We start from the raw sequence: 13,903 nt of genomic DNA on the forward strand, positions 1-13,903 counted from the left end.
GATAATTCCAAAACATAGTCTAACCTTTCTATCAAATAGAAATTCCCAATGCAAGATAACCCTTAATTCGAATAATCAACATACCATCTTGGTTATTTCATAACCATGCCTAAAATTGACGCCTTAGGCTAACTTAGTCATCTTAATTCAAATTATCCTAATCAGATAAATTCAGAAAACAGTAGACAACCATAACCAATCTCATCATTTAACTATACACCAGAATTTCGGCCATCTGTCTAACGTAAGAACCACCATTTCAGTAACCAATAACATCATGATAAACAGAAACATTGTTTATAAAAACAAAGAATTAAGTCCCCATAAACTTAATCCAATAATTATAATCACTAGCTCGGAATCCTAGTCCTTATTTGGATTCATATGCAAAACCCACAATATCGTAAAAACATGCCAATCATATATCGTAGCAATCATGAATACGTAGAGTTCCAATCATAATATCATGAAATCAACTAATACTTGGAATCAACAATTTGATAAAGAACATGCATATCTTCATAAATTCATCTCTTATAGTTCAAAAGCCATATCATATCATCATAGTCTAGAAATCATGGTACATGCATGGTTCATGGGGATTCAACTTCAAAACACATTCAATTACTTCAATTCATGCATAAAAAGATATAAATCAATCCATTGGATTATAATTGAAAGGAACCCATGTCAATAGATAAAACTCTAATTTCATAGGGGAATCTCACTTTACAAAATTGGGGATTTTAAGAACCTTATGGAGGAAAGAGCTCTATAGGTTAATACTATCATATCTAGGAGTTACAATCGAAAAAGATATTTTTGAAATTGAGACTTGAATGGAACCTAACTCTTCTCTTCTTCCTTAGAGAGAATATTTGGGGAAGAACTTTGTTCAACTTTGAGAAATTAAGAGAATAAATCTAATTGGGTAATTTGGGGGTAAAAATATTTGTATAGGGCCTGTGGTAGAAGGTAAAATGATATAGTATTGGATTAGAAAAATTAGAAAAAGACAAAAAGACCCCTTTAAAAATAATTGTCGGTCATTATCGATGATGGGACCTACGATTTTAGTCGATTGTTTGTGGGGTTCAGCACTTGTTTCTGGACCCTCAAATGACAGGACCATGTACGGTTTGTCGGTCAACATATGGTCCGTGTATGTCCACTATAAGTCCAACTTTAGCCCATAAAATTCACTAAGTTTTAGACTCACCTAAGCAACCTACTTACTACTCATACATTGAAAGACATACAATCCAGGTGAACCATAAGAAAGTACCAGAATTTGAAAATTGAAAATCATTTAACTTTAAATCTATTGTTCCCACATACGACCTGTAAGTGAACCGAAATCCGTTGGTGGGTCCATTGGTATATACACAAATTCTACAAAAAACTATATCTTCTTTCTTTTAAAATATGAGGTATTACATTATAACACAATGTTGATGTCTCAGATAGAATCAATATATGCATGGAATATGCTTATATACTTTAGATAGATTCAATGTAACACCCCATATTGGAATACAAACCGAAACCTCAAAATTCCAGAAGTTGTAGGTGCAACCCACGATTGCTACGGACAGACCGTAGGGTGACCGATGGTCTGTCCTTGTGGTCCATGGATGGCCATCGACAACCTTCCCCAATATCACCCCAAAAATTCCTCTAAGGCATGACCCATGACCAGACCCATGGGCCGTGGGTCAGACCATGGACCGTGGTCTAGGTCAATATATCGAGGCCCTAAATCCATTTTTTGAAGTTGATTGATGAACTGCCAGGACAAAGAGTGGATAAGACCAAGGCCCATAGATTAGTCCATAGGTAGAAACCCTTACAACCCCCCAAACCCATCCTCTAAATTCGATCGATGAAATGACAGGATAGATCGTGGCTCAGTCCATATGTGGCTTCAACAAATTTTAAGTCAAGGGTCTTTTAATCTTTTCCTCATGCATTGAACCCTTAAACTATGTCGTTGAACCCATAACCTACACAGTTTTTATCAGTTTTAGCCTAATAAACAAATTAAAACCTAACATAATCAATTATTCACCAAAATTTATCCAACGTATAGCAAATTATAGGAGAAAATGGAGCCACCCTAGTTCAAGAACACAATGAGTTTTCCATAAGTTCCAGCCCCAAAGTTGAAAGCTTTCTTTGAGAATTTCTTCACCAGGTATGTATGATTTCATTAGCGGGTTCATTTCACCCATTAGGTCCCTAGATTTCAATCAAAATCTTGATTCCTTTAATGTTATCTAAACCTAGGGTTTCTTGAATGTTAGAGATTGTTGAGGCTTAGTTTATATAATGATCCAAATCATATTATAATGTTATTGCTTAGTTTTTTTTTACGAAATTAATAACCCTAGCTATGTAATTCTTTTAGTTCAAGAAATACACATGCTAGGTCACTTAATTTAAATATACATGCTTTAGTTTATGAATGACACATTATCACTCATAATTGTTGCATTCAGAGAGTTTGCATGTCAGTAATTGAGCTATGAAGTACTTCATATTTTAGTCATAACATTGCTTATATACATTCTAATTGGGAGTTGCTTTATACCGAGTGTAATAGGGTTAAACATACCCGAAGTCCAGAACTATGTGTCCCCGTAGGTTTATGAGTCCCCTCCATTGTCATTACATTTTAGTGATCACGCCAATCATTCTTCTGTACCTCTGGCTTGGTATGTTTGGTTTTCTTGATGGCGTATACATCAGACTCCACATTTAGCTCCTGTGGTATTTTCTGTTTATTAGTAGCTCCCATACTGTCAAATTTTATTGCACTGACGATGTTATCAGTTATAGTTAGATATCAGTCTCAGTATGTTATGAACTTGGCCACTGTATTCAGTTAGTTCATGTTCAATATTAGTATAATATCATTCTTATCTCTTATCATTGTTCAAATTTATTCTATGATGCATGCTTAGTACCTTTCAAGGTTCTCAGCTTCCAGATCATGCATAGATCATTTTCTGATCTTCAGGTCAACAACATCGTGATGAGTCCTCTTTGAGAAAAACGTACAGGCTTCCTTTGCTTTTAGTTTTAGTATAAGTTTTTGTTAGATCTAGCTGAGGCATGTTCCAACTCTTTTAGTTAGTAAGAAGCTATTTTTAGACATATTTATATTCAACTTTAGTATTTGAGTTTGACTTTTGAGTTTATATTAAACTCTTAGTTTTATATATTTATATAATTTATAGGTATTACCCATCATTGCACTTTATCTTATTCTTTAGCTTTTGTAAAGTATTTACTTACTTCAGCTTATACATTATGCTTATAATATACCAAAAAAGTTTTCTTGGGGTCACTCTTAATTCTAAGTCCCTGTCCGTGTCGCAAAGGTAGCTTTGGGGTGTGATAAACTTGGTATCGGAATACTAAGTTTAAAAGTACTAGGATGTCTAAAAATACGCACTAAGTAGAGTCTTTTTCATTAGTGTGAAGTTCACTGCATCTAATGAGAGGGAGGCTACGACGTGTTTCAGAAACCCCCCCTTTATTCATACTCTTATCGTGCATTGGTATGATCTCTCTTTCTAATCAATCGTATGCATTTAAGATCATGTGTCCTCATATAACTTACATAATGAATGCTAATGCATGTAATGTTGATGCAGTTCCTCCAGTCCTAGACCTTGAGGTTTCAAATGCAGAGTTTTGAAATGAGATTCAACTTTTGGCTCAGTGTATGACCAACTAGAACAATCAACATGGTCTACTTCCTACTAATAGAAATGTTGGATAAGCGAAATCCAGGGTTCGAGATCTCGTAAGGATGAATTTTCCCGAGTTTTCGGGTCTCTAGTTGGTGAGAAACCATAAAATTTAATTAATGCGGTTAAGAAAATCTTTGGAGTTATGCAAGTGTCTGGTAGTGATAGGGTGGAATTGGCCTCCTACCAGCTTAAAGAGGTGGCTCATATATGGCTCACTCAATTTAAAGACAACAGTGGTTACTCTTTCTGTAGTAACTCCATATACAACAGTCAACTTCAGAATCAGTCCAGAAACTCTCTCAGAACCCTTTTCAATCTCTACTCCAGTCGGTGACCAAATTATCGCTAGACGGGTATACATATATATTGCCTTGTCACAGTGTTCATGAAAGTCACCTCAACAAATTTTTTAGAGTTAGAATTCGTATTTTATATCATTCTAGGCATGGATTGTTTACATTCTTGTTGTGCCTCAATTGATTGTTGAACTAGGATAATTCATTTTTAGTTTCCAGAAAAGTCAATGTTAGAATGGAAGGATAATATCTTAGTGCCTATGTGTTGATTCATTTCTTACCTTAAGACCACAGATGATATCTAAGGATTATATCCATCATATAGTTTGGATTAAGGATTCTAGATTCAAAAATCCAACTCTTGAGTCAGTTCTAGTAGTGAATGAGTTCCCAAAAGATCTCCAGAGTTCTTCCTAAAAGGGAAATCTACATTGGAATTGATCTCATTCTAGCTACCCAACCTATTTTTGTTCATCCTTACAAAATGGCTCCATATGAGCTTAAGGAATTGAAATATTATTTAAAATACCTTCAAGAAAAGGACTTCATTAAAATTTACCTAGTACTTGTAGACAACATGACTCTATTTTGGTGATACTTGATTCAGTTACAAAGTGTGCACTCTTTGTGACTGTTAAGATTACGAATTCAGCCGAGGACTACACCAAGATTTACATTAATTAGATAGTCAAGTTGCATGGGATTCCTTTGTCTATCATCTCAGATAGGGATCCTCAATTTACCTTTCATTTTCGAAAATGATTTTAGAAAGGTCTTGGTACTCAGGTTAATCTTAGCACAACATTTTATCCACAAACAGATGGTTAGGTAGAGCGTACCCTTCATAACTTAGAGTACATGTTTAGAGCTTGCGTGATGAATTTCAAGGGTTGTTGGGATGATCACCTCTCTATTATAGAGTTTGCCTGCAATAATAGTCAATATTCCACCATTCAGGTGGCCCCTTATGAGGTATTTCAAGGGTGTAGATGTAGATCTCTAGTTGGTTGGTTTGTTGTAGGTGAAACACCTTAATGGGGACAGATTCAGTTCATAATGCTATCAGGAAAGTGCAACTCATTAGTGATATACTTAAGACAACCTAGAGTCACCAGAAGTCCTATACAGATGTAAGGAGAAGGGAGTTATAGTTCTAAGTTGATAATTGGGTTTTCCTAAATGTGTAACCAATGAATGGGTGATGAGATTTGCAAAGAAAGGGAGAATGAGTACTTGAAATGTAGGCCGTTACACGATCTTGTAATGAGTTAGTAAAGTGTCTTATGAGTTAGAGTTGCCAACAAAACTAGAAGCAATGCATCTGGTTTTTCACATTTGATTGTTCAAGAATGTCTGAGTGATCCAACATCTATTGTACCATTAGAAAGTGTGGTTGCAAAGGATAGTCTTACTTATGAAGATATACCAGTTGAGATCTTTGATCGTCAGGTTCGAAGGTTGAGAAACAAATAAGTCGCTTCAGTTAAAGTTTTGTGGATACATCAGTATATAGAGAGAGCTACTTAGGAATCAGAAGCAGACACGAAGGCCAAGTATCCTCATCCATTTTATTCTGATTCCATTCTATCTTGAGGTAATAGTTCCTCTTCAGCATTTCAGTCATTCAAGAAACTCTCTAGCCCTGACTCTTAGCAATACCTTAAATTTTAATTATGAATTCTAGGGTTATGATCTAATTTTATGGGTGATCTCTTGATATTTAGATATACCTCAGGATGGATAAATCAACTAGAAAACATAGGTACAATTTGAAGTAACTCAAATGAAAAAAAGTGAGAAAGGGTAGAGGACCTGGTGTACTAAGTGGTGCAAGGCACCAATCCCTGAACTATAGAGGATCACTAAGTGGAACGACGTCTTAGGACCCAAACTACAGAACCTGACTTGGGTAGCACTAAGTGGAGGGGTGCCCACCCCTTTGCGAGAAACTTTGGCAAATTTTGTTAATCGTTTTCTAACCTTAATTCACCTAGAATTGAGTGGTTAATTCCCCAATCACTTAGATTTGAATACCTATCATTAGTGTATAAAATATACTAAAAAAACCTTAAAACTAATACGATTTTCTCAAGAACTGATTAAAACCTCAAAAATCAAGATTATGAAGGAAAATTTGACAAGACTCACGAAGAACACAAGTCTTTTATTTTCAAGAATGAAATTACTCTGAATTACTCTTAATTGGTGAGTTTGAATGAACCCAACGTTATGTGAACTCACATACCTCTTAAGGATCGACAGTTAGTTAAATCTGCAACAAAATCCTCAAGAACTTGAGGTATGCTTTAGTTTTTCTCCTTTTCTTGAGCTTATCTAAAAAACATAGAGTAAATTTGGATTTTCAAAATTGAACCAAATTATTATAGACCCCTTAATATTACAAATTTTTTGTTAAGTTTACTAGGTAATGATAAAAAAGAAAATACCCTTTTATATCTGGGTAACTTTACATAACTAGATTGTTCGACTAAAGACGGGCATATGTCCCTCATATGAGCTCGAAATTCCATGACCTTTCATTTGATATCTTATGGGCTACCTAAATTATTATGTACTGAAATATATAGTCGTTTGGAGTTGATCCAAAACTCATACTTACCATAACTTGCCAAAATTTCCAAATTTACTCTTTCCAAAACAGTTCTTACAAATTCTAGTTCTTTTTAAGGCGGATGTTATAAAATTTCTGCAACATCAAAAACACAATTCGTATTGTCATATACCCTCTATTATTCTAGAGTAACTTCATGCTTCCTAACCATGTTGACAATCTCAAAGTCAAGTTTACCCACAGTCATAACCAATCCTTTTCCACCTTTCCATATTTACCAATAGTAAAAGCCCATTTAGTTTTAAGAATACCATGTACAATGAAGACTTTGCCTCATTTCCATAATGATTTAGGATTGGACTATACCAAAACACAGTCAATAAAGCACATATATATTTATCATTAGTTCATCACACATAATTAAGTCAAGAAGTTTTCTTGTCCATAATATCACAAAACTACAAGGAATTACCTCTAACAGAACTTTAATAATTCATGAAAATAAACCTCACACATTTGCATTTAATTAAGCAGTACAATACAAGACAAAGAGTAAAAATCATTAAGCTTTCATCATTACTTTAATCAAATTCATGGAAACCTTCTCACATAAGATATGAACATTAATTGATCATCCATGCATTCATTTGACCCCCTAAGGCTAGATACCAATTAAAACATTCTAGTTCCAATCTTCCCTTGATTTTGCACCATCAGCTGCAACTACTACAATCACACTAATTCATTAAGAACCTAATTAGAATGCAAATATATTAATTGGGATCAACCCATACCACAAGACTCTATTCAACATATTCTCTTGTATTTGGATATTTGTAACCTAGGTTGTGATACCAATTTTTTCATGACCTACCCACCCAAGCCATGCAGGCACATACTTTAACACTTAGATATGATAATCCTCTACCATAACATAATTTGGGCAAGATAGAAAATAAATACAACATCATCTTACACCCTATATGATTATGAAATGACAATAACTAGAGACATACTAACACCCCTAAAGGACTAGTTTAAATATGTATACGAGCTTATGAGAGTGCAATTATGAAAGAAATGAGACGTAATCCTATCATAAGGAAATAGGAGCGGAAGCTATTGGATATCAATATCATCATAACCTATGAAATATAATTGAATTCTAGCAACCATACTATGTTATGTGACATAGCAGGATTAGTAGCAGTACAACCAACACATATTGATAGGCATCATTATGCATTGTACAAGTGAAACTACTAAGTAGTAGAAATGCATAAATACATAAACTGAAAAATATACAACCATCACCTATATGTGTATACCAATATCACAACATTTTACCCCTTTTTATGAACATACATTTTTTCCTTTAAGTAACACAAGTCCTAGAAATGGCTATAAATAATCAATTTCATAACACTTAACCTAACAATGAACACCGAATAACCCCAACAAGGAAAATCAAGATGAACAATCACGAACTAGAGAGCCAACCTTGGTAATTATATTTTTCCATCTGAACAACAACAAAAAACAACCTTTAACTATCAGACTCCTTGTCCGATCGCCTAGGCATGAAACCTCCTGTCAATCTACCAAATATCATGAAAGTAGAAAACATATCTAACTACTCAGTTAATAAAACCTTGCCAACTTTGGGGCCGAACTTCTATTGACAGAAGTTCGATCATAAATTTTGAATCCTTTGTAAAGCTTTAGATTGTTCTTTGTATAAAATCACAAATGAAACACAACATTTAATGAAAAAAGGACCTAATAACTCCTAAAATACAACCCAATACTAAACCCAGGCCAAAGTATGATGAACTTCCTAACTTACAGAGATTTTTCTCCATGGAATCATGTCAAAACCCTCAATAACCTAGATTATATGACATAATAATCAATGTAATAGGTTGGGGAGTAATATTCTTACCTATACTGATGATTTCATGGAAATTTAATTACAAACAACCAAAAATTCCCCTCCCAAGTCTAAGAACTCAAACGACAAAAATTAGGGGTTTAGGGGCTGCTTCAGCACTGAAACCCATTTTGCCCCGATATAGAAGTCTAAGCATTGCTATAGCGATATTCTTCCTGCTATAGATATCTTAACGTAACATTAGAGTCTCAATAGTCTATAAAAACATTTTTTTGACAACACAACCACTTCCTTTGATGTCCCAACACATACCTTTAACACCAATATCAATTATGGGAGTTCTACCCACCAAATTTGATTCTAAAAGCCCCTATGTACTCCTTAATGTCTTAGATACAAGTATATCTCAACAAAACATCAACATTGCACCACATCTATTGTACTATGGTCCTAAACCTCACTTATCCCAATTCCATATAAGGTAGACCTAACCAAAATAAAATAATCCACTCAAAAAGTTTTTTGGCCAAACTCTTCACTGTTGTCGTACTCACTACCGTGTAAGGTCATTACATTAGAATCTATAGATTAATCTACGAGCAAATGTATCCTTAAGAATCACGATAACTTCTGAGTTACAAACTTTGATCACCGGACCAAATTGCTATCTATAAATATTCTACGACCCATATACCATGCCCTTTAAGCTCAAGGAAGATTTCGTGTTTCTAACTTTTATATATGAATCTCGTATATGGTCTATAAAACCTTTTATGACCTACAAACAATAGTCATAATTCTCATATCAAATTCTTAAATTCTCTGAATTTCTTTTATGGATCTAATGTATTATTTGTGGTTCCTTTTATGTCCTTTATATGGTGTCCTAAAACATCGAAAAATTCTATACTTTTCAAGGTCTGATATGGACTGTTTTGGGAACTTTTCATGGTCTGATATGGACTTCAAACTTTTTGGAGCTTTACCATGCTTGAATGTCTAAATTCTTTTAATATACGATTAGTACTTTGATATATATTTTTAAATCTAGTACTAAACACATGATCATTAATAGTTGTTAATCACATGTGTTGAGTATTATACGAATTATTCAACCAACCGTGTTCTTCAATATTGTATATTTTGAGCATCATATTTCATGTTTCTTTACATAAAATTAGATTTTAAAAAATGCATTTATTACCAAAACAAAGAATCTTTTTCATTTTCGAGTGAATTCGTATGAGATGGGGGCATTGAGAAGTATGTATCCTTGGCACAATTTGTCTAATGCTCGACATGATTTCTCTAATGGAAATGGCCATTGCTCGAGCTTCGTTAGTTATAATATGCGGGGGTAGTATTACACTGACTTTAAAAATGTCAAGAATAACCGTATGAAGCTTCAAATAAAAAGCACACTAAAAAATTATTTTGATCCATGATTATCTAATTATTTAAAGAATGATGCATAAATCATGTGCTACTAGTATGTTTGATATATGGTGTCACAAAAAAAGTGTAGTTAATTATGGATCGACCATCTCTCCATTACAAAATTAGTTGTACGCCCTTCAAAATCAAGCTAAGCATCCTAATAAAATGAGTCTCATTCATTAACAACAGTTTGAGAATGATCTCCTTGTACCTTCAGTATGATCAAATGATCTATAAATCAGATAGAACTTGAGAATTAAGTAACATGCAAGAAGAAGAATTAATATTTATAGTCCATTTAACTATTTATCAAAATAACTATTTTTTTGCCTTTACTTTATGTTAGCTACTAACTTAACTTCCTTTTAGGTTATAATTAATATTTATTGTATTTTTAATTACTTATTAAAATAACTCAATAAATATATTTGTATTTGTGTTATATAATATATTAAACTTAATTAGGTATTAACAGTAGTGTGTGACTGTTGATCATTTTAACGGTGTTTTAATAAAAAAAACCTTAAAGTTACATTATTTCTAAATTTAAAAATACAACATAAATTTTAATATGGTTTTCACTCGAGAACAAACAAACAAACAAACCACTTATTAGTTTTGTTTTTCATACCACCTCAAATAACATTTAGTTTATCAAAAAACCTAAAATGATGATTTTGATGGTTAAATTTAAATATAAAAAGGATCAAAGGAAAAACTATATTAATAACAAGACTTTCAAATTTAAGATGATTGATTTAAAAAAAATAATTGAAAATTCATATTCAATTCTATTTTCTTTCTACTTTTTGGTGTGGCGGGATGGATGCGGTTGAGGGTGAGGTTTATTAGGGCTTCCATACACTTGGATAAATATATATATATATATATATATCTTCTCTTTATTTAGACCGACAATCCTAAAGAATTCTAATGAGACACTAAAAAACATCAACGAATGATTAAAGAAAATAATAACTATGATATCTTGATTCTTCACTTTCCTTACTCATATCTACTTAATCTTTGCTAACGCAAATGTTGTTAACAATAGAATCCCTTATTGCTTCTGTGGTTCATTGAAACTCTTTCATTCTCAAGCTCTGACATATAACTTTTAACTTCTTTTTGTATCATGTCTTGCAAATCTATCAAAAAAATTGGGCTCAAAAACTATTTCTCTGTACTCGTGACCAACATTTCCACTCTGAATTATTGAAATTTGGACCATAAAATTTGATTAAGTGGGCTTAGATGCTGATATAGTTGTTGGTTCACCTATTTGCTCGATTCGACTCACTGGATTCAAATACTTGGTAGATCTGAATCCAGGTAAAGAGAGACTCAGATTTGTTCATGGATCAGACTCTACTACCGCAGATGATATAAAAGTCAAAATTTCAGCTAGCTAGTGGGGAAGTAGGCAAATATAGGCTCAACTGAGGTAACCTAGATAAACCCATATTGTTCATATTAGATTCACACGACTAAGAGATGTTGATTGTTGAGGCATTACTTGTGAAATTGATAAAAGAAGCAAAATTTCACCTAGTGTAGCTGGAGGATAAAGACTCAATTGAGGGAACCTAGATAAAACTCAACTGAGGGTACCTAGATAAACCCAAATTGCTTAAATGAGTCCTAGATTGACTCAAAGATACAAATGGATCGGTTATTATAGGTGCAAATTGAAAAGGGTAAAATTCGACCGAATGGGGCAATGTGCAGATACAAACAAAATGGAGGGAACCTATCAAAACCAAAATTGCTTAATTCAGATCTATATGGAATACCTAGATTTTGGCCCTCCCCGATACTCAATGATTTCTTCAATGGAGGTTGAGGACTTTCCAATGTCAAATCTTCTAACATCGAATGGTGCTTCCGTTTAAGGGAGGAATTCCAATGATTTTTTATCGCATTATCTGTTCGACCTGGTAACAAACGAGCTATCTTAGCCCATCGATTACCTAATTTGGCGTGAGCTCTGATAATAGTATTATCTTCTTCAAAAGTAAAAGGTTGATGATCCACTTGAGGATTTAACTGCTTAAGCCGATGAAACCTACATGATTTTTCATATTGACTCGACATCAATTGGACAATAAGAGACAAGTTCTCTGCTCCAAGTTCCTTCACTAGCTTATGCAATAGTTCTTCCTCTTTAGGATTCCATTGACGCTTGATCATCCTTGTTTTCTTCAATTTTTCCATTATATAAAACCAACGATATATAGTAAATGGGATAATAGGGTCTTGCATTTACTTGATAAAAACTTGTAAGAAGAGATAAATATAGATAGTTGGGGTGGGGGTAGAAGGAATATGATTTTTGTAATATTGAAGTTTGACTAGTAGTTATTTTAGGAATAAAAACATAATGACAGTCAAACTGATAATTTTAGCTGCAACTATAGTTTGACTGATAGTTGCTTTTAGGGAATTATTTTTAAGTGTATTCACATTAAACCAACAAATATTAAATATTTACTTTGATATATATTATTATTATTTAATTAAAATTGATCAAGTATATTCTAAACTTAACATGAAATGTGATGCCACGATTCGACTTCTCGAGTCATGCATACTATAATCAGCCTGTAAGTAGAACAATCCTTACCCAATACAAGTAATGGTAGTAGGACAGAATTAACTAGAAAATAACACTAAAAATAAGAAAATGTAGAGGAAGCAAATAAAAAATTATATACACTAGAAACCCTCCAAGAACATGTATGTCACAAGTGTAAAGCTATATAATATGAATAAATACACGTCCTAAAATTGGACAATGATAAGCTGTCTCAAGGGAAAAGGACTAGCTATTATAAGTATAGAAGGAGACAGGTTGATTTAGGGTGCCAAGTACTCTGCCTAATCTCTGATATCCCCAAACTACAAAAAATGGCAAAAACGATCACTATCCATAGATGGTACTTTGACATACATAAAGATAAGATGAAAAGTATAGCATAAGTACCAAAACAGAGGTTCTCAGTAGGCATTATAGGCCGACTAAGCAGGAAAGGTAAAAACAATTTGAAAAAAGATGGAATCTAAAGGGACAAATAGGTTAAAGCGGGTATCAAAAGAAAGCTTACGACCATTCTAAAAGTAATTTTAAGTACACTTAAAAAAATTTAATTTAACTCCAAATTCCCAGAAGGTACACTTGTGCGTAAATTTACATTAAACTGGAATGACCCCCATAAGCCTGATAGGTACAAAAAAAATAACTAAGTCTCCTGAGGAAAGAGTACCATGAGCAAAAAGCACCCCGTCCCGCTTATGTAACCATTAACTCTAGTAAACTCCCAGCCCAGCTAGCAAAAGTAACAATCTAGTAGTTACTCCACTAAAATAACATTGTCCACTCCAAACCAATTCAGAAAGAGTGACCTGGGGGTGTGTTGACTCCAAAGCAGGTCTTAGATAAGGCCACCCAGCCAATAGTCCCTTCCTAGGGGGGTAAGCTACCCAACTAGAAAGAGTGACCCTAGGGCATATCGACTCAGAAAAGGATTTGAAGTAGGCTCCAAGACACCGTGGATCGTCATCCATTATAAAATGATCACAAAAGACTCCATGCCTAAAGTAGCAAATTTATGACAAATCGGAGAAACTTCGATAATAGATTAGAGAGGAATATATATAGAGCGAATATAAAAGGTCTAAGAAGTTGTTGAAACGCCTAGACTAAGGCTCAAACTATCAAAACCAAGTCTATTATCTAGTCTACAAGGACCTAGTATGTCCAAAATGACGTTGAATACATACCAAATCTACAAATCTCAAGAGTCTAAAGCAACAATATTCTATCCTAGACAAAGTCCAAACATGATTCAGAAATTAAGTAATAGCACAAGTAATTCACACATTATAAAACAATACATGTACAAACCCAACTATCATGGTAGTACACTCGAAACAGTGTTGATCAATCCTA

At 33.6% G+C, this 13,903-nt stretch overlaps 1 protein-coding gene across 1 annotated transcript; it reads right to left on the reverse strand.

Moving 5' to 3' along the window:
- Positions 1–11,194: 11,194 nt before the first annotated feature.
- LOC101249261 (transcription factor MYB73-like) lies at positions 11,195–12,168 on the reverse strand. The gene is made up of 2 exons (XM_010321652.1): positions 11,705–12,168; positions 11,195–11,276 (listed from the first exon to the last, which is right to left on the reverse strand). The coding sequence occupies exons 1-2, from the start codon at positions 12,166–12,168 to the stop codon at positions 11,195–11,197; spliced, it is 546 nt and encodes a 181-aa protein (XP_010319954.1).
- Positions 12,169–13,903: the final 1,735 nt, after the last annotated feature.

This window comes from Solanum lycopersicum, chromosome 4, assembly GCF_036512215.1.
Source record: "Solanum lycopersicum chromosome 4, SLM_r2.1".
NCBI classification, from domain to species: Eukaryota; Viridiplantae; Streptophyta; class Magnoliopsida; order Solanales; family Solanaceae; genus Solanum; species Solanum lycopersicum.